This window comes from Passer domesticus, chromosome 2 (assembly GCF_036417665.1).
Source record: "Passer domesticus isolate bPasDom1 chromosome 2, bPasDom1.hap1, whole genome shotgun sequence".
Taxonomy (NCBI): Eukaryota; Metazoa; Chordata; class Aves; order Passeriformes; family Passeridae; genus Passer; species Passer domesticus.
In genome coordinates this window covers 70,344,062-70,371,187 of record NC_087475.1, presented here as the reverse complement: position 1 = coordinate 70,371,187, position 27,126 = coordinate 70,344,062, and the positions used below count along the sequence as shown (strand labels likewise).

Below are 27,126 nucleotides of genomic sequence, written 5' to 3'. Positions count from 1 at the left end.
CAGCTGCATTATGATTCATAGTCCAGGGCCAGCAGCTGATATCCCTTGTTCCCTGCCTCTCCAGATCACGTTTAACTTGAGCTTGAGCAGTGGAGTGGGTGATATAAAGGACAGCAAGTGGCATATTCCTAAATTCACACTTCACATATTAATACTAAAAGAGAGTTTATAGAGAGGAAATGTTTAATCACTTCATTAAGTGACTGAAAATCTCTTTTTCTTTTCCTCTTTTTTTCACCAACTACAGGATGAGCTCAAATATAAAAGTTACTAACTTGACCTCTGGATGAAAAACAACATGGGTCACTGGATGTTACTGGGATATAATCCAAACCCATTTTCAGAGCATGCAGATTTTTTTACCTCCATTTTTTGTGCAAGCTCCCAACAAATTCACAATGTTGAGATGGTGACCAATGTGGATTAGGATTTTCAGCTCTGTCATCAGTGCTTTGTACTCACTTGCTGTGGCCCCTTCTGTAAATACAAAATAAAAAGTCAATGTGAAAAGATAAAGTACTCAGGTCCTGATGAGCTTTACCATTTGTCATTACTTTCCATTGAAATGATCTCTGTTACTAGATGTACTTCTTGTATTGATGTTCTCTCTCTATTCCTCCATGCTCAGCATCCTCTTGGTTGCAATTAAACCCCTAAAAGAGTCAGGCACTCCACTTCCTCCCAGTAGACTCTATCCTATTTAGAAGTGAGATACATATTTTTTTTACATTAATAGTTATGATGTTTCAGCCAAAAAATGGAAAGAACAAATAAAAAGGGATTTCAATATGATAATTAATTCTGTCTAGAACTGGCTTCATCTGATCTGACTTCAGCTATCTAAGAGTTATATACTAGCCTGAACTAATCAATGTTTTAAGGGGCCAATGTCAAGAGCAAAGTATTTCAGAAGCTTGATGTAGCCATCAAGTTTAGTCATCTGTATAAGGGAAAGATGAACTACCCCTGGGTGATGCCTGCCTGGTTCTGTTCATTATGTAGGAAGCCTGGAGATAGACCAGGGAAGTAAATATTAATTGGTTCAAGTGAAGTGAATGCATCTCACCCTTACCAGTCATGGTCAATAATAATAGGAATTATGTAAGAAATCCCTCAAATAGATCCAAAACATTCTATTTAGTATTGAATGAAATGTCTCATTCTCCCTGAACATTTTTTTTTCCTGCAGGATTTGATTTTGTTAAGAAAACAAGAAAAATATTGCTTTGTGTAGGCCCCAAAGGAGTTTTTCAGCTTAGTGACACCAAGACCAAGAAGAACAGTCCCTTCTTTCTCGAGGGAAAAAAACCCTCGAGCTGAGTCTTAAAGGGCTTGGTTTCAACATCTGAATAGAAAGAGTTTTTCTTGGTGTCCCAGACAAAACTTGTATTCTACTTGGTGATCCACTATTTGCTTGTATGGGTGGTGTTGCTTCCCCTCCACCACATGGGAATTCTGTGAGGATAATGCCTAATGAATGACTGCAGAGCTCCTGGATAATCTAGTGAGGACACAAGGAGTGAGGCAGATCTCCCCCGTGCTTTAGGGGAGATACTAAAGGTACCTACAGAGGATCTGGTCACCACTGGCTCTCTTCACTGTCAGCAGAGCTGAACTCAGCTCCTTGTGTGCAGGAGGAATATCCATTCCTCCTGGAATCTGCCTTAGGATAGGATGAACTGTTGTCTCTCACCACTGCCAGTGAAGGGCATTTGAGTGACTAACTCTGATAAAAGAATCTGCTCTGCGCATGCACGTGTGAATCCCACCAGGAAGACTTCTTGTAGCTGCCTTCTGCTCCCACCCATTCCAGGAGCACCCACTGCTCCTTGGTGGTGCTGGCTGGCACAAGAAGCCTGCTGATGTACATAAAGAAACCCTGAACCCAACAGTCCACTCCAAGGGCTGGATTTACATGCAGACATCTCCTGATAAATGACAAGTAAGCATGTGTGAAGCTGGGAGCCACTGGCTAGGATGGATTCATTCAAACTATTCCCCAACAGAGTCAAAGGAGAACATTGGGGTTCCACGCCATACTGGCAGAATAGGGGATGTATTTATTCTGGCAGAGAAACAACACTAGAAAGGATTCAAGGATTAAGACAGATAAGTAGTGCAGCATAAACTCCTGGGGCAATGCAATGAAGAAAAAAAAAAAAAAAAGCCTGCTCTGATCCTTACACACATAAATAAAGGAAACCTAAATACACAGGAAGGATGCCACTGGGACTCTGGGTTAGGGAATTCAATTACAGCTGCTGCAGGCTATGACTGAATATCATCCTGCTTGCTAACATCCCAAGCGCCCTCTTCAAATTAACGAGGGGGTTTTGTTCTTTCTGCTCCAATGAGAAAGGTGGCAGTGAATAGCTGGGGGATGATTTTACTTTCAGATGAGCACTGGTGTATGAACAGTGCTGGCAAATCCATTGCACAACCTGGGTGTCAGCATCCTAAGCAACCTGTGATGAGCCTGCAGCCAGTTCAGAGGGGGCACAGCTGCACAACACCACTAAGATTTAAACTGCTCAATGTGTTTAGCTTAATAAAAGGGCCTTCATGAAGAAAAAACATTGTAAAATCTAATGGAGAGGGTTAGAATGAGATGCAAAGGTCAGGTATATGTGAATGAGACATAAGGCATCTTTTTTTAACAGTAAATGATCATTCCTTGGAATGAAGGACCAAGGAAAACATAAAAGCTTCTATCCATGTGTCTTTACATCAAGGTGGATACCTTATACTTCAGCTACATTTCATTTACAGCATTTGGAATAGAGTCAGTTGAGCATAAAAGTATGACTTTTTACTGAGAATGCAGCTCTTATTCCATAATTCTGCTATTTCATTTGTGGTGGTCCTGCAACTTGATCGGTACACATTTTGGAGGCTTTAAAAAGTTATTGGGGAAAGCCTTTCCTTTTGGCAGAATTGTATAAAAAATGCACCGCTACATAAGGCATCATTTTTTCCAATGCAGCTTTGCAGCACGATACCTTTCAACATTTTCACAGCAACTATTCTGCACGTTGGTGATTTCCTAATTCCAAAGGCGGATGCTTGTACCACCTTTCCAAAAGCTCCATGTCCAAGAGACTTTCCTGTAAAGAGAATGAAGTGGAGAGATGCATCTTGGTAAAAAAAGAAATCCATCAGCAAATGGCTTCATAGATCATGAACTGAAAAATGTACTTTCCAATGAATCCCATAGGTATATTTCCAACATATATATTTCCAACCTGGTTTAGGTTTGTTGGTTTGTTGGTTTGTTGCTTTCTTTTTAAGTAAGCAGTCGAACTAGAAGACAGAGTCATCAGAGGGAGCAAGTGATAGGAGTGAAAATGTCACTAAATGAATGCAACCATTCACTGGAGGTACGCTGGCTTCAAACTTGATTTTTTCAGTCTAGCTATGCCAGAGGAAGATTTTTCTCCTCTTTTCCCTGAGCACACGGCACTGTGCAGCAGCCTGTGGTGCTGCCAGTTATGTCTTTAATAACAGAGACCCCCTGGCCCCTTGACAATGTGTCCACATGGACAGCTCTGGCTGCCTCTGCCCTGCTGCAGAGGCTGTCAAGGCTTGGTCAGGGAGATCTTGTCAACATATCAGCTCTAGCAATAAGTTTTATTTCCAAGTAACTGTTTTCAGATTGCTTTTGTTCTTCACCTTCAGCAGAACCTAGGTTCCAAAGTGGCTAACAAGAATATGGCAGAAGGATCTGCAGTATAGAGAAGAGCAGAAAATAACAGCTTTTCATATGAAAACAAATGATAACATGTACATATATCTATTTCTCAGATATGCACATGTGGCATGACCATCACCACAGGACAATTTCCTGTTCCTATGATGAACACCTGTTTGACTAGCCCTCACTTGGACATCTATCTTGTCAGTATCTGAGTGAGAGATGAATCCCACTTACAGATACAGCAAAGAAAAAGAGCTGCTGTCTGTACTAGTTTAAATCAATACTGCCTTTTATATATGTATATTGTATCTAAACTGTAATTCTCAGTATGTCTGTCAGTAGAAGCAAATAACATATGTTATAAAAGCAATGGAGACATGAAGTGGAATATGCTAAGCCAAAAAAAATCTGAGAAAATTATTTCCACCCTAGATGCACAAAAGTGTTGTCATTTTTTTATAGCAAATAAAAACCACAAAGAACTTGACCTACATGACTGAAAACCATCAACAAACTGACCTTGGTTTGGGAAGGGCTTAGTGTTTGATAGAGAAATACAGATGAATCAGTGTGCATCTAAAACCTTCTGTCGCCTTTTTCAGTTACTGCATACAGATCCTTCGTTCAGCAGATGTGTAAGGGAAGCATCATTAATACTCAGGTCTCAGTTTTCTTAGTGAATTGATGTTTTTAGTCCTTAACATTTTGACTCCATGGTTTCTACGCAAAGAACTTGCAGTTTGAGGTCCTATAAAACCAGTCAAACCTTTGTTTAATCCTTTAATTCACTTCCCAAATCATGATAACCTACTTAGTCACCACTTGGAAAACACACCGGCTCATAAAGCTGCACAAACTGCTAACCTTTCAGAAAGGAGAATGAGCACTGGAAACAGCACTTCCTTCTCTAAACAGTGGTGTGATTCAATGGGAAACTGTAACAACACTCAGTCATGCTGCTCTGCTGCTGTTTGTACCGTGCTGAATAGTGTCACAGGACAGGGCTGCTTTAACTTTACATCATGTAGCTCAAATTTCCACACTTTAGTATGCTATTGTGGCTATGGTTGTTCTTGCAGAAGTCCCTTCTGTTGACATACAAAGTAACGACAAAATTATTAATCAGAGTAATATTAAGTTGCCCAGCTTTCTGAGCAGTCAGTTTGTCATAGCCTTTGAGCAGCTACACTGGATGTGTTTGGGGTAACATAATGCTGCAGCATTTAGATCCAGACCAGTGAAGCAAAGTGCTCTACTTAAGTTTTCCACACTTGACTTGGATTTGCTGGGTTGCTCAGAACACATTAAAGTGAACATACGCCTCAGTCAAGGAGTTTTGGATCAGGAGAATTTCCTTTCAGTCCCATTTTAGCAGAGTCCTTCCAGCATGCCAGTTGCTGGACCTGGAGCATTAGCTAAAAGCACTTGCAGGCACTGCACCCCGAGTTTTTGGGAGAGCACAGGCTCGAAGGTGTGCTCATTTCTCAGGTTCTTTGAGTCATCTGGGTTTTCCCCACGGGTGCTTTCACATTTTCCATGATGTTACACAGGCCAGCTGTGCGCGTGCAGGAGAGTGGGAAGCGCTGTGCTCGGTGCCAGCGCCGTGGGCTCGCAGTGCACAGGAGGGAGCAGGCTTGGGAAGCACCTGTGACACCGTGCTGGAGCCAGCAGCCACACTGCCCCGGGTCCTGCATCGCGGCATGGGCACTGTGCCATCTCTCCAGGTCGGGAAGGTCAAGCCCAAGCGGGAGGGGAGCAGCAATGGTGGCTCAGCTAACACAGTGTGTTATCGCCGACCACGCCAACAGTGATTTATGGCACCGGCGTTTTTCTGCCTAATGAAAAGATGACATTTTACTCTCAGTGAGACTAATCTGTGCTGAATGTTAATTACCCTGACTTCAGTGATGCCCATATGGAATTTCCTGTAATGGCTGTACCTCTTACAGATGAAGGGAGAGTCCTGTTATATAAGCATTGCATTGCAGCCGTGGGCTGTGTGTGTGCATGTTGGAGGAACACACGGCAAAAGAGATGTGGGCTGAAAGGAGAGACTTCTTTGCAAAAGTTATAATAAATATGTGTCCTGGAGGACAAGTAGGTGGAAAGAGAAAAACAGTCTCATCAGATGCTGGAAGGGGTTGCATTTCTAAGTAAAAATATTTTTTAAAAACCATAGAAGCACATTTTGTGTTTGTGAGACACTAATCCTCAGAGACTGCCAAGGTTACTCAAAGACTGAGCCAACTGCCATGTAAGCAGGACTTGCACTGAGCTAATCTAGCATACTACACATACACAACTTCTTCAAATCTGGTTCTCATTCATTGTCAGCATTCTTCATTTGTTTACAGCAGTTCTTCCACTTTTAACTCATTCTCTGGTCATCGTTCGTCACCTCTGGACTCCAACACTAACCCTGAAAGGCATGGGTTTTTTCTTGGTGTTTACATTCCATTTCTATTTGTTTCTTTCCCAGTGGTCACATTGTCTGCACTTCAGGCTCTTGGTCCATTGCTGTAAGAAAATTGTCTGAATATTGAAGTCACTCCAGCACAAGGTTCCAGCATTCCCAGCATTATGTATGACAATTATAAATCAAGAGCAATATATTTCAGCTGTACTTATCGACATCTGGCTACCTTGTGTCTTCTGGCAGGCAAATTTAGTGTGATCCTAATTTTGCACATGTTAACCAAGCTCTGTTCCTGATACCCAAGAGACAGGAGGAATCTGTTACAGCTCCTAACTAAAAGGCAAGGATTTTCTAGACCTTGCTGCAGGACAAATGCAATGCACGCCTGAAAGAACAAACAGCACTATAGCAACAAGGCTGAGCTTATCACTGGCATTTTAATGTTGACCTTCTTGGTAAAATCTGTGTGGTTTCTGGAGGGATTCATCAACTTCAAAATAAGGTCCCTTCACTCCTTCCTTTCTCATCAACCCCACACTAGGCCTAGTAAGGAATGCTCCCAAACCCATGCCTTTTGCTGGGACATCTACTGAGGATCTGGCTTAAAGTTTAAAGGTTTAAAATTTTCAAGGGTATTTATTTATTTGTGTGTGGATTTACATGTTGCATTCTTGCACTTTATGGTGCAATAAGAGAATATTTATAAAACTGCATCACAGAGGGAAAACAAGGAGATTGTGCTGGAAGAAGAAGGAGAGGGAGAAACGGGAGGGGGTGCAGGATGGATTATAAGAACCCATTTCTGCACAAGCTTTTTTCCAAGCTTCCATGTTGAAGAAAGGGAAGAAAACCATAGAATCATAGAATATCCTGAGTTGGAAGGGACCCACAGGGATCATCCTTGTGGATGATTCTAGCCCATGACAACACAATTCCAAGCAGCACACCCTGTGCCTGTGAGTGTTGTCTAGATGCTTCTTGAGCTCTGTCAGGCTGGTGCTGTGCTCACTTCCCTGGGGAGCCTGTTCCAGTGCCCAGCTGCCCTCTGGGTGAAGAACCTTTTTCCAATATCCAATCTAAACCTCCTCTGACACAGATTCAGGTCATTCCCTCCAGTCCTGTCACTGGCACTGCAGAGAAGAGATCAGTGCCGGCCCCTCTCTTCCCCTCATGAGGAAGTTGTAGCTGCAATGAGCTCTCCTCTCCACTCCTCTTCTCCAGGCTGAACAGACCAAGCAACCTCAGCTGTTCCTCAAACAGCTTCCCTTCCAGACCCTTCATCATTATTATAGTGAATCACCAAAACTACAGTAAATGCCAAAGGTCAGGCTCCTGAGACTAGAGAGAGAAACATCGAAGTCGGCAGTCTGACTTGGAATTCTTTGGTTGTTCTTTTTGTGTCATGTTGTAAGTAAATCAGTTTCCAAAATATAGAATGCATTATTCCTGTCTATATTCTCCTTCTGTGGCCAGGTGGCCAACTTAATAGATGAGGGAAAGGCTGTGGGTGTTGTCTACCTGGACCCTGGTAAAGCCTTTGTCACTGTCTTCCACAGCTGTTTCCTGGAGTGAACAGGTAGATTATTCATAGTTGGACTTCATCTTAAGGGTCTTTTCCAGCCCAAATGATCTTGTGGTTCTATTTTCTCTATCCTACATGAAGTCCAAATATACATGTGAAAAGTCAAGTAGACATGGTCAGTCAGTCTTAAAGTCTGTAATTCATTCACAGATCAGCACTCTCAGTGTGGAATAGATCACACCAAACCTGGCAGTACATTGTGCTGAGTGCTAGAACACATCCAGCTCCCCTTTACCCATAGTGACAGATACAATCAATCCAAATTCTATATGAACTATTCCAATATTACCTAGTTTTAGCCTTTCTCTTGCAATTTCCCACTTGCTGGCATCATAAGGTAGACGTTCACATTGCTCATCTAAGGGGACTTCATCAGGATCCATTATGATTGACAGGTAATGGTTGGTCTTCATTTCAGAGGAACGAGGCTAGAAAACAAAGACATTGCAGAATGAAAAAGAGGATTAGAGTATCTGTCAGCATCTTCTTGTTTTGATCAAGGACTCTAAGTTCACTCTGTTCACAAGGCTGCAAGTTTCGCTGTACACAGCATGGTTTCGTTAAGTTCTCTTTGGCTTTTCTATATGTTCCAAGAGTTTTTATATAAAAGAAACTCCTTCCTCTAGCTTTCCTCCCTTCTGGACATACCAGTTTCTTCAATGAAATCCATGTGGGCCTCTATTAACATATGGTGTTATGACACAGGCCCTCTGCACAGTCAGGAGAAATACTTTCAGCAAGTGACTAAACATTGCTGATAAAAATAACTTTCCTTCATGATTGTGCAAAGCAAGAAGTGGCCACATGCAACAGATGGAGTTCTACTGCCAGTGTTTATTTGTCCCATATATCCCGCAAAGATGGGTCATGTGTGGTTAAAAATTGTGCAAGACAAGTCGTCAGGACACTTCACAAACTGCTGACAAATTTGTAGGATTTTTTATTTCTTTGGTATAATTTCTGAAAAATTTACTCAAACCATTTGAGTCTGGAGGAATTTGTTAACAGCTGGACTCAAATGCATAATTTAAAACATAAAATTTCAAATTAATTTGCCAGTTTAGTTTCTCCTGAGCAAATGGATTATCCACTTCATGTGAGAAATATAAAGAAAGATGTATCTCATCTGAAAATGTCCTGCAGTTCATTCATTTTGAAATATATGTTCTTTCAAAGAGCATCAAGATTTCCATTCTTATCTACTGGACTTTTCTTGACACAGGAGTACTTATCTTTCTATAGAAAAGGTCTAGTGTTTGCCATAATATCCTGGCTATTAGTTGGAATTTATGGGAAATCTGCAGAACTGAGCCTGAAGGTGTTGCTTTTCCTAAACTTGTGGAAGTAGCACGTGGACAAAGACATACAGATACCACAAATATACAGTTATAACCATATATTCTCTTTTCTATTATTTGCTTCAACTGCTTCCTAATACTTTCAACTTCCCTCCCCTACTTTCCTAGTTTGGAAATATGTCCCTAATATGTCCCTGCATTTCTAGGCACATTTTTTGAGAAGGATGTTCCCAGCAATGGATGTCTTAATTACAAACACAACTAGACTAAAATGACAGTAATTAACAGCTGCTGTTCTAGTTGCTTTTCATCCTCCCCAACCCCATAAATTTTGTCCCAAGAAGGATGCACTGATGCTTGGGAAAAAGTCAGGAGGCTTAAAGCTTGTCTCCAAACCATCCACTAAGTCCAGAAAGAACATGGAGAAGTGGGATACGAGTAGAAACAGAAACTTGTGTGGTGCTCCAGAAAGGGCATTTCTAGATAGAGATGTGTGCACCAGAGTGCTCCTACCCATCACATTAGGAGAGCTTTGAAGTGGACCCATTCCAGAGAAAGCAATAGTGGAGTGGAAAAGTCAGGCAGTTTCCCACAGTTCTTTCTTCAGATGCACTCAATATCAACTTTTTGGCACAAATAGAGATTTGAAGCAACATTTTCAATGATGAAAAATTGTTAAGGATATAATCTGTCCCTGTGTGCATCACAGAGAGGTTTTAAGTAAATGCTCTTGGAGAGCATATTTTTTTTTTCTGTTGTGGCAACATAATTTGTATATAAAATTTAATTCAGAGCTAATTCCAGACATAAATCTTTGAGAGTAAGGGTTTATAAGAGAAACAAGAGAAGACCATAAACATAGATTAACACTAGCTGGAAAGTTGCCTCAATATGTCACTTAGTTAAAGTCCCTTGTTCTACATGATATTTTTATTATCTGATGATATTTTTATTATCTTTTAACAATCTAACAAGTTTTGTTCTCATAAAAAAATAATAAAAAAAAAAGATCTGCAACCCCTTGCTACACTTAAAGCTTACTTTTTCCCAAGATTTGCAGTCACGTTATAACTTGCTTCATCATTACTGTTGAGCATCCAGTACTGGTCCCTCTTGCCTTGTAATTTCCCTTACAGCTATGAAGTTTCTCCACAGCTTTAGCTGACCTCTGCTTTCCTTTTCCCCCAGACTCCCACGCATTTCTCCTCACCAAAGGCTGCAGCAGCAGGAATGCAGGCAGAGTGACTGCTGCCATGCCGCCCTCATTTGGAGACCTAGTGCTGCTTTCCCATCAGTCAGTGAAAGCTCTTAGTACCCAGCCCGAGGCACTGGCAGGCCTTAGTGCAGGCTGAGATGGCAGGTCTGTCAGGCTGCAGTGGTCCCTCAGCAGCCATCCCCAGGCAGCTGGGACGTGCCCAGCCGTGGTGGATGTGAGCAGGTCCCTGTGGTGCTGTGCTGTGATAGCCCTGTGCTGGTGGTGGGCTGGGAGTGAGGAGAGGGGGCACCCAGCCTTTACTCAGCTCGTGTCTTGTGGTGCCCCAATACCTTCCCTCAAATCCATCTGCTCCTGCAGGTTACACTGAGAGCTTCCTGCCTGCTGAGGAGCTGTATTTTGTGTATTTTGTATTTTGCTGCCGTGGTTTAGCCTGCACACACCATACGATGCACACAGGTGCTGTCAGCAAAAGGGGGTTTTAAACCATCACATTCAGCCTTGGACAAGAAGGAGGGTCAGCTAAGGGGCAGTTAAATTTATCATGTTGGTACAGGATTATCTGCTCTAGAAGATGCACCATCAAAACTCCTTCAGCAAAATATCACTTTGGAAGTGATGTGATTGTACCAGACACTGTGTGAACCAGACCCCAGCACATTCTGTGAAGATCTGTCATTCCCACTCACTCAGATCTTCAAAGACATTAGGATGCCAAACCCCCACAGTTTTCATAAGGGAATGAGGATGCCTTTGGTGTGAGTCAGGCACCCAAGTTCTTGTGAGCCTCAGAGCCTTGTCCCCACCCGGGTTTTTCTTTCTGGCTTACTCATACTCAGGCTTGCAAGTCACAGTTCTCCAGCATACATCAACAGCCTGGTTATTTCACCAGGAATAAGGGTGAGCAGTATCAAAGAATCATAGGATATTCTGAGTTGGAAGGGACCCACAAGGATCATCAAAGCTCAATTTCTGGCCTTGCACAGGACAGTCCCAAGAGTCATGCCGTGTGCCTGGGAGTGTTGTCCAAACACTCCTTGAACTCTGGCAGACTTGGTGCTGTGAAAGTGAAACAGAATTTTTCTTTGGTAGACTCGGCAATCCCAGCAGCCTGGGAAAAATTTTCTGACATGAACAAAGGGCGTCCAAGGAGTGGCAGGTGCCACAGGGAGATCCCTGTCTGTTCTTACCCTCTTCAGCTTGCGAATGAAGAGTGTCAACAGGAGCCAGAACAGCGTCGCAGCCACACAGGTACAGGTCAGAGTTATCAGCTCCAGGTTTGACCTTTCTGATATGCCTGGGAAAATCAAGAGGGAAACAAATTATAAAATGACCTGCAAACCAAGGGCACTTCATGGTTTTGGGTTTTTTTTTCTCCCATTAAAATAAAATAGCAGGAAGGACCAGCTCTTTTCAATGGGGTATTAATCTCTGTTTGGACTGGCTTGCAGAGCCAAAAATAAAGGTCTCCTGCAGCCTCAGGAGAGGACAGGGCTTCACAGAGGGGATGGCTCTGCTGGCCCTTTCCCACAGCTGGTACTGTGCTGTGAGAGCTGCTGCTAACATGCAGGAGAAGCTCCTGGGAGGGTTTCTGCTGGTGTAGGCACCAGTGACTCCAAGTGTGACCCAGGGCGTGTTGCAGTGTTGCTGCTTGGGGTTTGCTGCCCAGGACCTGATGCCTTTCCTTATCCACTTCTCAGAGGGCTCTTCCCTGCTGGTGGCTGAGCCCTGCAGCCTGCACCTCCATCCCAGACGTGCTGTAAACCCTCCAGCCCTCACCAAAACCATCACTGGGGGTGACCTGGGGATTCTCTTGGAGACTCATGGGGCTGCCAACAGGAGTCCATGAGCTCTTTTTCCCATGGCTTGAATGGATCTGATCTGTCACCTGTCACCTCATAGACAGCATGGTGCTGGGGTGTTGAGCCTCATTCCTACTGGGAAGAAATGAAGTGCATATGGCCTAGCCCTCTCTCCAATCCACTGATCCCCTGGCAGGCTCTGTGCCCTCAGGTCTCCTGCCAGTCACACCAGCAGCACATGGCCAGGTTCCCTGAGGGAATGCAGGACCCCCTCTTTTCCCAGCAGCTTTTCATAGAACCCAGGTGGCAGGGAGCTGGGAGAGCTCTAGAAACCAGGGAACTGATTAAGCACAGAAAGGGAAAAACAAAACTGGCCACAACTGAAAATGAAGCAGCAAGAAAACATGAACATTAGAAATCTGGAAAGTATTAGAGCCCACTGACAAATCTTTAAAAACACTGAAACAAAACTCACTTCAGACTGCTATTTAGGGATTTGTAAAATAGATTCAGAGCAGTTTGTTTTGCAAATCCTGTGATCGCGTCAAAAATCCCACACTTCCCACAATATGTTTTCCATCTCACTGGTAGAAAATGCAAAAAGAACCATCATATTCTGCCTTTTATTTAGAGGGTAAATGAGAGGACAAGGAGGAGTAATTCTGAACATGATTTCACAGTAGTTTTGTCAACTGCACTTGCAGAGTTTCAGAGCCTGGCAGCTTGGTGTTACTCCTGACAAATGAAAAGGTGTTATTGTGCCTCACTGGTGAGTTTACTGGGTAATCCAGAAGGATGTGCTGCCTGGTTTTAGGCAAAAGGCTAAAAAGCTTTGTTTAGAGGATGTATTGCTTAATTGGCATAATGTCTTCCCTCCCTAAAAATAATAATCTGATTTGTATTCATGCCCTATATCTATTTTCCTGGCATGTCCATTCTGGAGCTTTGAGAATAAAGCTCATTGAGGAAAAGCATGACTGCAACTAAGAATGGGGATACAATGTCTCCAGAAATAACAAGAGAGTCCTCTTTTCACAAGTATTTTTTTTTTAAATTTAGATATGGAATATAGTGGTAACATAAACAATACAGCCTAATGCTGCTTGCCTACTCTATGGCACCAGCATTTCCTTTTACATATGGATAGTCTCATCTTGCTTCTGAGCAGCACTTCTGCAGATGGCAGATAATAGTTTGATATTTTTTCAACAAAACCTGAAGGGGCTGAAGGTTCATTGGTTGCCACAACTTCATATGGCAGGACACAGAACACCCACAAGGTACAGCCAGGCCTGGGGTGGAAGACAGCAACCCTCTAACCACTACGGCAGCTGCTCAGGAGTCAGCAGAGATGCGAAGGTGCTGTCTTTGAAATGTTTGAGCAAATGTAGGCAACCAGAAAGCATTTCTCCAGCTGGGCTGGGTTATCAAATGTCAGAGTCCTAGTCTTGCTGAAACCCTTGAAGTCAGAGCTCTCTGAGTGTCTCTCAGCTGGGTAGAAAAAGGTTTAATTTAGGGCAGAACAGGCAGAAGCACTCAGAAGAGGCATTAGGATTAGCAGAGTTTGGTGAGGATTTAATCAGTACTAAATCACTCTTTCTGTGCCTGGTAGCTGAATATTTCAGGCACCCCTTACACCTCCATCCCAGAGCTTTACTCACCAGACACCTCCTTAGACAAAGACATTTCCCTGTGTGCAGCTCTGTCCTATCTGCCTGACTCTGCCCCAGGCAGCTGTCCCCTTTCCCCCCAAGCCCTCCAAAAGCCCCAGGGCAGCACCCCATGTCTGCAGGACTGCAGAGGGGTGAGGAGGGGGTGAGTGAACAAGTGCCACCGGCAGCAGCTTCTCTCTTCCAGTAGCAACAGAAGCCACCAGGACCATACAAGTATGGCAGGATGAGAGCCTGGATTAATCTGCTGATCCCTCCAGCTACAATCTCAAGCCTTTGGCTGGTGTGGCCTTTCTCATTAGGATTTCAGCTCTAAACACCTAAACATTGTGGTGCAGCTCAGGTGTTAACCAGGGAAAAAGCAATGCCTGGGGCAACAATGCCAATCTGCTGCACCTAAAGGATCCCTCATCCCTACCCCAATGGGATCTACCCTGCTTAATCCATGTGATCTCACAATCACAGCACTGCAGCACTGGGATGAGTGCTCAGAGATCCTGAGGAATGTCCATCCTCAGAGTTTGTCATAACTTAGTCAGACCATTGGTGATGACCCTTCTTTGAACTGAGGTTGAACTATCAACCACCAGGACTCCATTCCAAACCTCTTTAGTGGACTTCTAAGGTTACAGAAGTCTCAGTGTCCCCTGATGTCCACCTTTAATCTTGCAAACTGAAGTCATGACCCAGGCTGAACTTTGTTTAGTGTCTGTGGGAATTCCAGTTAAACTTCATGGAGAAGTTTCTGATGACTTGAGCATGACTCAAAAGGCACAACAACTTTTTGAGATACAAAGTCAGAAAGGTTAGGTAGGTAGGTAGGTAGGTAGGTAGGTAGGTAGGTAGATAGATAGATAGATAGATAGATAGATAAGTTATTTAAAAGAAGTCATTTAGATGGAAGTTATTTTAAAAGCTAACACCATTTTCATAGTGTCAGCATTGCATTGTCAGCAGTGAATACTTAATAAATGAGATGTTTTCCTTTTCATCAGCAGGTTTCACATTAAGTTATCAAGCATCAGCTTTAAGACAGGGCACACTGCTGTATTCCTTTGCTTGTTATATGTCCCTATTTCAGTGAGCATGAGCTGTGAAAGGTGATCCTTCCTTTATCAACATATCTCCTTCAAAGCAGCACCTCTACAACTAACTGGATCCCTGGGGCTGTGAGGGTCCTCAGTAGGGGAAGCAGAAAATGGCTTTCATGGCAGCTCTGCAAGCATGTTGGCCCCTCACAAAAAAAGCTTCCCGAGAGTCTGTGTTCCCCACATGCACAGCAGCATTTCTCCCCAGACTTTTAGGGATACAGTCCCCTCCACCTGCTGCTGTTTCTATTCTGTCCTTGCAGATTTGCTGCCTCTTCGGTTCCTCAGTCAAGAGCAAGCAGAGAGGTTGCTGACATGCCCATAGACATGGCCCTTCTTCTCCACTGATAGCTCAACAACTCCTGGTTCCAAACCAAACACAGTCTGCAATTATTTAAAAATGGCCCTTTGATTCCCCCATCCATTCATCCATATCAGACACAAAAATAACACATTGTTTTATCTGTGAGTATAAGAATGTTTTTTCAGAGGAAATAAAGAGAGCAGACAGTTTCCTTCCTGACTCATTCACAAACTACTCTTCCAATCTTCTAAACGTGGCCATCAACACGAGGCACTGCTCTGTTCCCTTTGATCTGCAGCCCTGTGTTCCGAGAGCCCCAGGACAGAGGCAAGGCTTTGGTGCTCACAGCAGCAGACACAGGGCCCGTGTTCTCAGAGAGACAAGAAAGTGGCAAAGCTTAGAGAAAGCCACACATTCAAGCTCTGATGTTGTCCCTCCAGGCTCAGGGATGAGGTGGGAGGCTGCCCATTTCCTGGGGGAGGGACACTCGCTCCAAAGCAGTGTAGGAATGAGTAAAAAAACCTCTAGTGATATCCCTTCATGAAGTAGGAAAAGAGTGGAAGGACATTTTCCTTTATAGCAGTAGATAAGGCAAACTGTCTCTCTTTCCATCATCCAGTCTCAAAGCCATAAATTTTAATGTGGTAATCTTCATCTCCTGCTCCCATAGAAGTCATACAAGAACATTGCTGGTGGTCCCTCAGAACATGTAACCACAGAAGAAGCCTGGAGGCTGCTCTCTTTTCTCTCCTCTGGACTAGGATATATGACTTCCTAGAAGCCATCTGACAGAATGCTTGTGGTTGCCATAAACAGCCAAGGTTCAATTATGTTAAAAATCAATACAATAATGAATTACCTTGTCCAGGACTATGAATTAGTAGGATGATTTGGACAGCAAGCAGCTGGCACAAGTTATTCATTTAGCTGTTAGAGCAGCTGTAAGAGGCTTAGTGCTATCAAGGCACTTAGAGGGAGGTGATTCTGCCTCTCTGCTCTACTGTTGTGAGACCCCATCTGGAGTGCTGCATGCAGCTCTGGGGCCTCCAACGTAAGAATTATGTGGATCTTTTGGAGTGAGTCCAGAGAAGGGACACAAAGATAGGCAGAGGGCTGAAGCACCTCTCCTATGAGGACAGGTTGAGACAGCTGGAATTGTTCAGCCTGAAGAGGAGAAGGCTCTAGGGAGAGCAGCCTTTTTGGCAGCCTTCCATTACTTAAAGGGGGTCTATAGAGAGATGGAGAGACACTGCTTCCAAGGGCATGGAGAGATAGGACAAGGGAGAATGGTTTCACACTGAAGGAAGACAGGTTTTATTATTAGGAAGCAATATTTTACTCTGAACTTGTTGAGGCCCTTGCACAGGTTTCCCAGGGAAGTTCTGAGTGCAGCATACCTGGAAGTGTTCAAAGCTGGGCTGGAGGGGGCTTTGAGAAACCTGGTCTGGTGGAGGTGTTCCTGCCTTCCAACAGACCGGGCTGGAGCTAGAGGATGTTTAAGGATCCTTCCAACCCAGACCATTCTATCATTCTATAATTATTCATAAGGGGGTAGGTGTTTTAACTCCTCCATTTCACCAGTTAGGCCAGCCCACATGTGCATATACTTATCCCTGACCTTTTAAAGCAGAAACATCATTGTATCATCACTATTAACTCTGACTGCCAACACACTCATGGCAAAAAATCAATTCTAGTTGTAATTGTCTTGTGCTGCAGGGTGGTATCCAAATAATGAGAAGTATTCAGACACATTTAACAATTATGTGAGAACATCCACAAACATATAATCTCTGCCTAAGAGGCCTGGTTATATTCAAATTGTGTTATTTAAGGAGCAACTAAATGCATCTAGGTCTACTTACTTAACGCCAGGTCAGTAAAATAGATTATGTCAAATTTAATACATGCACGACACTGACCTATATGGAGAATGTCAACCTACTTCTCTAATCTCATAATTCATGAGCCAAAAGGGTACTCAATGAAATTGAAAGGTCACTTAATAAACTTTCTTTTTAGTCAATGTAAAATTAATTTAGTTCACTGCCACAGGCATGAGTCAAGATTGTCAGAAGGCAGAACAATGCTGGACATTTCAATTATTAGCATGATAACTCCAGTAATGGTTACAGAAATAACTAAATCAAACTACTTCCTTGTAGTAGTACCATTGCATATGTAGCAATTGCTAGACTAAAATCTTCCAGTCTGATTTGGCAATTCACTTTACGTTGAAAAATAAACAAATTAGAATATCCCAGGCCTCTAATTTCTATGGGATTAATCTGAAATGGGAAAATGTGTGGGTAGGAGAGTGTTACTTACTCTGGTTTTTGTTTGTTTTGCTGATACTAAATTTACATTTGTCTTCTACCCTGACCTGATCTTTGTTGGGTTGAAGCAATTCTTCTTTTTAGGTCAGTGTAAACACACTCTGAGTTAGCATTTCCTGCTGGGCTTCCTTTCCAACCTGGTATGCTTCCCTTGCTAGGACTTCCTTCAAATTGCTTCAGAGATCACCAGAGGAGTCCCAGGTCATACCCCTGCCCTTCCAGCCTAAGAACATCACTCTGGAAGGCTTGCTCTTCCCATTTAGTGTGGTGCTTTACCTTGCACTGTGACATACGCCGCACTCTCCACGGACCCTTTCAAGTTGGTGGCTATGCACTGGTAAAGTCCTTCATCCTCCTCTTTTACTCTTTCAATAAACAGCATTCGGCTTCCAGGCCCTAAAATTATTCCTGCGAAATGAAATATTTGCAATGAGAGGGAGCCAGGATATAAACAAAACCTGGCCCTTGTGTAATAGTATCTGCTGCAAGTTCTTCTTGAAAGAAATCTGAGCCACAGACTGCACAGCACAATGTTGTCTGCAGGAAAGCCAAATGCACTTGGACACCTTGCAAGTCTCTTGGAAATCAGTGTTTACAAAGCACTTGTGTGAGTCAAAAAGCTCAGCCTAAGGGGATGATCTTGGAAGTACTTGGTACTGTTTATGTTGATAGCACTGCGCCTGTCCTTTCATCCAGATAAGCACTTCAGCATGTCTGCAGCTTTTGGAAAAAGGATAACCTGATTACTGCACTTACAGGCCCAGGTTTGCCCCAGAAGCAGCTCAAGCTCAGAGCCCTTCCAAAAGCCATTCAGACTGTCCCTATGGGCAGCAGACTTGCTCCAAATCTCACCTGCCCATGTGGTTTGGAACAATGGGCTCCTTCACAAAGGGGCTCCAGAGGGTGCAAAGAGAATGCCCATGCAGTGTATCCTAAAGCACAGGAGTTACCTGAAGTTTTAAACATCTTGTCTATTCCAGATAGGTCAACCCAGAAGACAGCCTGGACAATACTCCAAGAAGCAAGGAAGAGGCAGATTTGGCCTCAGGACTGCTGCTAAGGCAACTTCTAGCCAGGAAATGTGCAGTCAAGTACACACTTGTGTTTGGCTCCATCAGAACCACAGTCTCATCAAAATGTATTCCCACCATCTATTTCAGGCACCTAACTGAAGTGCTCTGACCTACCCTCTGGAGACATCTCCCTGGCTCCCAATTTATCTGTTGTGTTACACCCAAGTTAGACACATAACATTCATTTTGGAAGATAGTGTTATTAATGCACACTAAAGCAATGTGATCACTGTAAAGCTTCATGGAATCTGTCTCTAGATTAAGCTTAGTGCCTGGGCTGCAAGTCTGCACGGTCTTATAACTCAGTTGGAGAAATCCTTAGAATTTTTTCCAGTTGTTTTTATTCATGCTATCGTAATTCCCAATAATTCAGGACATGACCATAATTACAAATTTTCTAAAATGTTCTGTAGAAGAATACACTTTGAATTCAAGTTCCTATGGACCAGACGTCCTTGAACATTTTTGCTGAGTGTTTTAACGCTATCTCAGTGTGTGCTTCCGAACCAAATGTGCATGAATTCCCATGAGAAAGGTTTTGCCTTTTCCTATGTCACTCATTTCCATCTGAAATATCCAAGGAACACTTCCATGACTATGGTGCCAACAGCTGGACATTTAGCCTTAGCTGATCTTTGAAGCCACATGCCAGGAACAGCAGTTTCCAAAGTTTTCCTCTTGTTGCAACATCCACCTGGGAAGCTGCTCCTTTCTGTTGTGTGAGACCTGTATTCCTCTGCCGCCAGTAGATGCATTTGGATTTTGGACACCCCAGACACAGATTTAGTCTCCTGGATAGTTTTTGACTCATGAACAGACTTTGAGTGCCTGACCACAGACTCCTGCTGGTACTTCCATAACTGCTGGCCAACACCCTGTTCCTGGGGCTCCCTCTATAACAGATGGAGGTAAATATGTTTCTTTGGAGATGACTCTTTTAAGATTAAAAATGTTTCACCAATTCCGTAAAGACTGGGTGTGTCTAGATCTCCAGCCTGGCTCATGTTTTGGAGCGAGACAGAATTACTTGGAGCACCTGGGTTGCTGCCTGTCTTCCTTACATCTAGGTGCTGGTGCCAATGACTCTGCAAATGGCTACCTAAGGCAGATGGGTAAATAAAAAACCTGCTGTAAGAGGTAGGTGAGTACACAAAGCTCTCACCTGGTTCTTGCTGTATTTCCTCATGGTTTTTAAACCAGGATATCTGGGGCTCAGGAATACCACGAGCCTGGCACTCCAACATGGCAGAGTTACTGGCGTTCACTGTCTGATCCGTAAGCTGCCGCAGCAGGGCTGGTGCCTCTTGAGCTATAAGACAAAACAACACCTTTGTTTTACATTCTTGTCATGGTGGGGATTTAATTAACTCCCCTACACTAATTTTACTGGTGTTAAAGATTGCTACGGCTCTTCTACCAAACTCGTTTGTCACTGATTTTATTTACTGTTCTACTTGGCTCACGAGGGTTTGGTGTGTGCAGAGAACTCCCATTACTCAACAATAGCATGTTATGGTGACCAGTGAACACCCAGTGATGACAGTGCTCAAAAGATTTTCTCAGTTCTATGACCAGCCACGCTTGTTTATACTGAAAGCAATGACTTTGTATGAAAACTCAGTTTTTCATCATCCAAAGAAACAAACTGTGCCACCAAAGATTTGCAGAATCGTCAGAACACCCTTGCAGCGGAATAGCTCTGTGTTGCTGATAGGACTTTGCTGCTCTGTACACCGTGATATCCATGAATGTGACTTTGATAATTTACTTATCTTAAAGAGTACAGTTACAAATCATATTCAGTAAACTCACATAATCCAAAACAACCATGAGCACATAAGCATTGTACCAAAGTCTTCATAAATTATTCCACTTCTGCATTTCACATATTTGGCTGAACATAACCAGGCCTGGCCAAACCACACCACAGCATTTCAAAAACACACTACAGACATCATGTTAAAGTCATCTCTGAAAGAAACAAAACAATCTCATGATTGTTTCAACCTTTTGCTACTCCTTTCCTCATTTCATACAGTGCTGAGGGCTGTTCTAACAAAGGCCAAGGTATTTACAACATTTATGCACAATATATGGCAACATCTTTCATTCACATTTGCAACACTCATATAATTATTTTTGATATTTTGGTCCATTTAAAGCAGTCACGGAGAATTCAGGGAGCTTCTGAGCAGTGCCACAGATGGAAATGCTCTGCAGATTCTCTCAAATTCCCCAATTATTTGCAATCTTTCCTTTCAAGGACACTGCCAGGATCAGGCAATTACTAACATGGTAATATACAGATTCCAAATATGAATTGAAACAAAAAAAACCCAGAAACCAACTATTTGCAAATATTTGTTTTCAAGCTGCAACAGATCACAATACACTAAGTTCAGTATCAGCTGAACTTCTGATATTCTGTGCTTGGAAGATTATTCTTTTTCCTTACAGAGAAACTAGCCATCACACATAATTATTCTAGCCATCTTCATAATTATTCTGTCACCAGCCATAAATAAAAACTCTCCAGAAATTTTAAACCCCTATGTACCACCAGATTTTTCAGTATGCATGAGCCCCACAGCACTAAAAATACCTTTAAAGTGGGATATGTTTGCAATTCCCTTGCCCCTAAAAATTAATTCCAACATAGTCATGACTGTGCAATGACTGTGGCTTTTGGGCTTTTCTGAGCTGCAAGACATTAATTTCCACAGGCAATGATATTTGTTGTTCACAGGCTGGTAGACAATTTGTTCTCTCTTCCCAAACAGCATCACTTATGAGAGGCACTGTAAATTCTTCATCACATACCTACACAATGACATAGTCAACTATATTTGCCTTGCAGCCAAGAAGACTGCCTCTTCTCCTTGATACCTCGCTTCAATTTTTGTTCAGTTCTCATTTTTCACAAGGCTGTGAACAGGCACAGTCTGAGGCATGTCCACGTGCATGTGCTGAGAAGAACTTGACATTTATCAGCAGTCCCTGACAGACACCCCAGCCCAGACATCCAAAACGAAGGCGGACAAGATGACACAACAAAGGCAAATCACACGTTCTGTGAGTTGTGATTAATTTTAATTTGTTTATAGCCATACACTAAAGATGGGATTTCATATTAAGAAAAACTTTTTTGCTTAAAACTTAAGTCATCATTCACATACTTTCAATAATTTCTCTGCTACAATCAACTGATTTTTCAAGGACTTGGTCAACCTGAGGATTATTCTCTTTTGCAAACCACCTGTTTTCTCCCGTTCATTTTTGCAGTGAAGCCAAGGGGGACAGTTTCCAATGTCCTACTCTGCTCATTCCAAAGCTGAGGGGCTAGCCTGGCCACCAGCAGAGTGTGGGGCTCAGCTCCCAGGGCAGCCCCCCAGACCTGACCCCAGCCTTCAAGCTTGCCCACAAATGCTGCCTTGCTGGCCAAACTCTGCTCTCAGTTATCCTGAGGAACTTCATTGTAGGCAGAATTTGGCCCAGGGGAGTGACAGGGGGATCACAGAGGGGAGAAGAGGACACTGTTATCAGAGTACTTTTCTGACCTGGGGTGGTAGGGAGGGGAAATTTGCATTTTTAAAAGCAAACAAAGGGAAAAAATTACAATTCATTAATTTTCATGTTTACATTTGCATTCCATCCATTTTTGCCCTTTGTTAGGATTATGTTGTCTGTTTCACTTAATTTTTATTAATCAGTACAAAAATATAAATACAAGCTTTATTTTAAACACTTAAAAAAAAAAGAAGAAGAAATATAATTCACACCTTTCTCTCTAAATAATATATTACACAACAGAAGGCAGAGAAACTCCTCAAACACATGAGATTCTCCAGTCATCCAAGGACATCAAAAGCGACATCAGTAGTTTTAATCCTGCCACCAAGAACTGCTTTCCTCAAAGGCTTCCAGTGACTTTCTCTGAGCCCTCCAACACGGACAGCCACATTGGGATGTTAGGACATCCTTGCACAGCGTGGCCCTCTGAGTGCTGGTCGAGCCCAGGCTGGTGGGATCTCCACTCAGCAGCGACATACATCATTGCAATGCACAACAACTTCACAGAAGAACAGCCTAATTGCCACATCTCTCTTTTTTCTTTTTCTTTTTTTTTTTTTTTTTGACCCAAACTCATATTGCCTGGCAACTGGCTGCTACAAATCATCGTGCTTCAGCTCCCAAGGCCATGGAAAATTCGTAACGTCCTGTCATCACCGCCCACCTCGCCATCAAATGTCTTCCCACAAAATACCCTAGGAAAAAGGGGGATTCTGTATTGTAGTTCTTCTGAAGAATTGCAAATGCTAAAGAGTGAGCTTGCTCCATTTTTAAGCAGTGGCCAACGACTTCACTTGCATTTAGGCATGTTTTAGGAAAAAAAGAGAGCCTGATCCCTTTGCAAGAACACATTGTTTCTGGAAGCCATCATGCTAATAATGAACAAAAGAGTTACTGTATACAAGCAGGCTATAGGTGACATTTCAAGATATAAATGATTATTCTTTTCTCTGGCAACTTCCAGGTTATCAATTGTTTTCTAAGCATTTTAGGCTCCATGAAACTGGCATTATGGGGAAATGCTATTGTTTACCCTTTCACACTTGACAAAAGCAATTCCCACGTGAAAGGCAAGTTTAGCCGTGGGACACGGTCTCGATACCTAAAGGAGGAAATAGTCTGGTGAGTTCCCAAGCAAAGAAACTGTCATGTTGTCACCCTCTATTTTAAAAGCACAGCCACTTTGTTCCTTTGCTGTAGCTATTTTGGTCATCGTGGTCTGTTTTTTCATGGCTTATGTAAATGCTATATAAATGATCGATCATAAATGTAACCAAAAATAATTAAAGCTATGTAATTGTAAAAAAATAAAGTTATCAGATCTATTAAAAATAGTAACTTTTTCCTTACACAGAATTTATAGCACACAGAAACATCTCATAGCAAAATCATGACAAAGGAAAAGAAAAGGGGAAATGCTCACAAGGAATTCTTAGGTTGCCCTTAATTGTCCTTCAGCAGTTTTGCTGGTTCTTAATCCCCATAATAAATCCAATTGTCATTTGCATACGAAAAGCAATGAATATTTTTAATGGCTTCAATTTTGAATTTGTATTTTAAAAATGTATTAACTAACCGTGCTGGCTAAACCTTGTCAGTCATGTTAGTGTAACATTCCTCATTTAATAAAATAATTACAGCATTACAAACTCCTGAAGAGGCCAGAAGCAACACTCACGCTTTTATCAGTAGTTTTGTACATTAGTGCAGAACTGACTTTAAAAATTGACCAACACAGCAACTGGAAGTCTACCTGGATTTATTTGGAGAAACATGGTTCATGTCTGTCAGTTGTAAAATCATCATTATTATAAATGATATGATAGGTCTGTGCATTATAACAACATTTTTATTTCTTCCCTGCATACTTCTTTTAGAAGATACTTTTTTAAGATTAATGTACTTTAGTGTAGAAAATAATTTCAAATAAATAAGTATTAGAACTTGCTCAGCAGGTAATATTTATAAGTCCATCAAGATCAGATTAAAATAAAAAATATGTAGTCCAGTCAATCTCAAACTGAATTGTGCTCATTCTGCACATTCAAGTTAGCTTATTAAATGTCCATTGTTGACTGAAAACAGCAGTTTTTAAAGTTAATCAGTTTATTCAGCTTTGACACTTTTGATGAGGCTGATATCAAAGCGGAAGAAAAGATTGATCCAAAGTTTTCCTTATTGCTCAGTAGGAGACAGCAAGAGAAAAAATAACGGCATGTAAAATGTAGCACGGGGGATCTTCCAAACCCCAGCTTCCATGTGCCTTTTCAAAGCAGAAAACACCCGTCTGAACTCAACCGGAAGCTCTCGCGTTAGGATTTTGTTTGCTATTCCTCCTATTTCCAACCCATGGGGAAATGAGCACCACCTCAGGGCTTGAAAGGTAGCAACAGTAATACAAAAATCAAGATGATATGAGACATCTCTTACTGTTTAATGAGTCCTTTAATGTTTTACATTGCTTTGTGTTGTACAATCATTCCTTGTGCTTTTATATTTGAGGATCCGAGAGTAAACAGCCTTTTTGTTGCAGTGCTCACCTCTGATTGTAACGTCTTTCTTTTGAAGCACTTCTTTCCCCGTGTATATGTTCCTTGCTCGGCAGGCATAGGTGCCTGAGTGTGCCAGGGAAACGTTTTTGATGGTCAGAGTGAGGGTGATGGAGTATTCCCTGTTGTGAGACTTCTTTGCTTTCGTTTGATTGTTGACCGTCCTAGGTAAAATCCAAGCAATGTCTTTGTACAGGAATTTGTTGGCCGAACAGGACAATACCAAATTCTCTCCTTCAATGGGCATTTTTTCCAAACTAATGTGGAATCCACTTGGTACATCTGTCAAAAACCAAGAACACTTTTTAGTTAATGTGAAACTAATGAGCCAAAATTACCACAGCATATATTTCCCCCTTTGTCAGGAAGTCTTTGAACTAATCAATGTTGTTGTCTTCCTGCTCAGGTGTGTAATCTTTCCTTTCATACACTCAGCTCCAGCTATTCTCATAATTTTTCTTGGAGCTATGATACACTTGACCTCAGATGTCAGTTGGTGTAAACTGAAGTTGTTCTTGGAAGTAATGAGTTTGAATAAATATTATGCCAAGTTATGACAGACTGGGGCAAGGTACCAAAAGCAGAATTATTTAAAGACAGCACAGTGGGACTATGAAAAAGGAGAAATATTCTAATCACAGCTCCAGCTTGTGAACTGCATAAAAGAAAAGGAATCTCAAGAGGGCAGTATAAAAATACTGCATTTCATCATGCGTGGTGATATTGTTTTCTTGTTATTCACAAGTATTCAGATAAAGTATGTCTATTTCTTAAAAATTATTCAAGTCCTGAGAAATTACAACATCTGTGATCACATGCCTGAGATTTCCCTTGGAACAGAGGTGTTTACCCTGCCTGCATTTAAAGCCTACCAGACACCCAAGAGGTAAGCAGAAGCAGTACCCTCTGCCCTGGGTGACCAGCTGTGTGTGGGCAGCACTAGAAGGAAGGCATTTTGTTTAGGTGGCTTGGCATTATCACAGGTGAGAAATATTTTCACATGAGAAACCAAGGATCATGGCACTAACAATTTACAAAGTGTAGACATGCATTAAGTTTTCACTTCATGGCAGATGGTTCAGGCAGCAGTAATTTAGCCAATGATGTAGAAAGTCCTACTTGAAAAGGTCCTGTTTGCAGTTTATTGTAATGTCACTTGCAACTTCCTCCACCTGGGGAGTGGTGCAGGGCTGTGGTGGTGTCAGCTGCCTCCCAGCTGCCTCCACCTGGGGCTCATCCCTCCAGCGAGGCGCTTACACCACTGACCTCAGTGAAAGTAGGAGTAAGTTCCTGAGAGAAAGCACTTCCAAGTTTTACTCCTAGAATGCAACCTCTCTTGGTTTATTTGTAGCCAATATTCTGATAAAGTCATTTCCTTCTTCTTGGTCAAGTGACATCAACTGTGACCATTTTCAATTGTTCTTTCACTACTAATTACTATGGCACTTGGCCGTAAACTTGACTTGAAATCCTAAGAATGGCTTCTTCTTTCATAAGGGAGAATTATACCTTCTTTTCTTGTTTCTTAGATCATGAACAGCTCAATGCTGACTTCCATTCAGTTCATTCTTACCAGTGTTGCTTCTGGTTTAACGTCACTTCAGCAGAAATGTGTAAAAAGTACCTCTCAAGTGAATAATATCCCGCATATTTTTTCATTAACCTCTCTCATTGATTGACCAATCCATTAGAAAGTTTGTCTCTAAATCCCCACATTGCAAACTGAGCTGCCTTGTCTTCCATGGGAACCATGAGCATAACCTGCTCGTTGCTCTTTGCCTATTGGAAGCCTGGCACCAGTTGTCCCTCTTAACATCCTCTTTTCCACATCTAGCCCTGAGTGTTAAACAGAGGGTAGATGAGCTCCTGCAAGTCCTGGATTGAAATTTCTCCTGACAGTAGATGCCTCCCAGGAGAGGCCTGATTTGTGCTGGTTGAACTCATCGTGCCCCTGCAGTGGGAGTAAAGTGTGTGCCTGTCATCAGCTGTAGTTCAGGTGTGCAGTCCAAAGATCAACCTGGTGGAGGCAGTGACATTAAAATATTAGACTGGCTGTTAAAGCTTGGGGTTAAATTGTTCCACTTACATTCCATTGGGATACCGCTTTTCTCTCTCTGGCAAACAAAGCTATAAGAAAAACTTCAAATTTCATGGACTCATCTGTGAGTGACAACCACCAGGATCCTGTTTGATATGTAAGAGTGTGTGATGCCAGATTCTAATCTCAATTAAGAACATATTGACTGGAAGTGCTATTAAGATGAAACATCTCCATACATGGAATACATCATATTTAGCCTCAGCTGCCAAAATGCAGACATTTACTTGAATATAGATGTTTTGTGTTCTGTATGTGGGCAAAATTTACAGTCCATGGGGTGACACAGGCTTCTCCAGAGGACAGTGCAAACTATCCCTTTAAGATGGGTCAAATGCCAGACATCCTGGTCCCTCATGCTTAATTATGGAGATCCTACATGGTCAGCTTAAACTTAGGTATCTAACTGTAAGATTAAAGTTAGATAAAGTGA

The 27,126-nt window shown here is 42.3% G+C and overlaps 2 protein-coding genes across 3 annotated transcripts in view; one reads left to right on the top strand and one right to left on the bottom strand.

Annotated features, from left to right (window-relative positions):
* Positions 1–22,873, top strand: part of PAN3 (poly(A) specific ribonuclease subunit PAN3) — a 119,597-nt gene extending 96,724 nt beyond the window's left edge. Inside the window, exon 20 of one of the 2 annotated variants that reach the window (XM_064409126.1) lies at positions 18,384–22,873. In XM_064409126.1, the coding sequence (XP_064265196.1) occupies positions 18,384–18,575 (192 nt within the window). In that variant the 3' untranslated portion in view covers positions 18,576–22,873. Of the gene's footprint in view, positions 1–247; positions 520–18,383 lie in introns of those variants that run through there. The other variant, XM_064409130.1, reaches the window with a different exon arrangement.
* FLT1 (fms related receptor tyrosine kinase 1) overlaps positions 1–27,126 on the bottom strand; it is a 109,254-nt gene that overhangs the window by 16,475 nt on the left and 65,653 nt on the right. The window contains exons 13-19 of the mRNA XM_064409121.1: positions 24,587–24,877; positions 19,639–19,785; positions 17,680–17,811; positions 11,394–11,500; positions 7,982–8,120; positions 3,000–3,104; positions 364–477 (exon numbers count right to left, since the gene is read on the bottom strand). Coding sequence (XP_064265191.1) covers positions 364–477; positions 3,000–3,104; positions 7,982–8,120; positions 11,394–11,500; positions 17,680–17,811; positions 19,639–19,785; positions 24,587–24,877 — 1,035 coding nt within the window. The remainder of the gene's footprint in view (positions 1–363; positions 478–2,999; positions 3,105–7,981; positions 8,121–11,393; positions 11,501–17,679; positions 17,812–19,638; positions 19,786–24,586; positions 24,878–27,126) is intronic.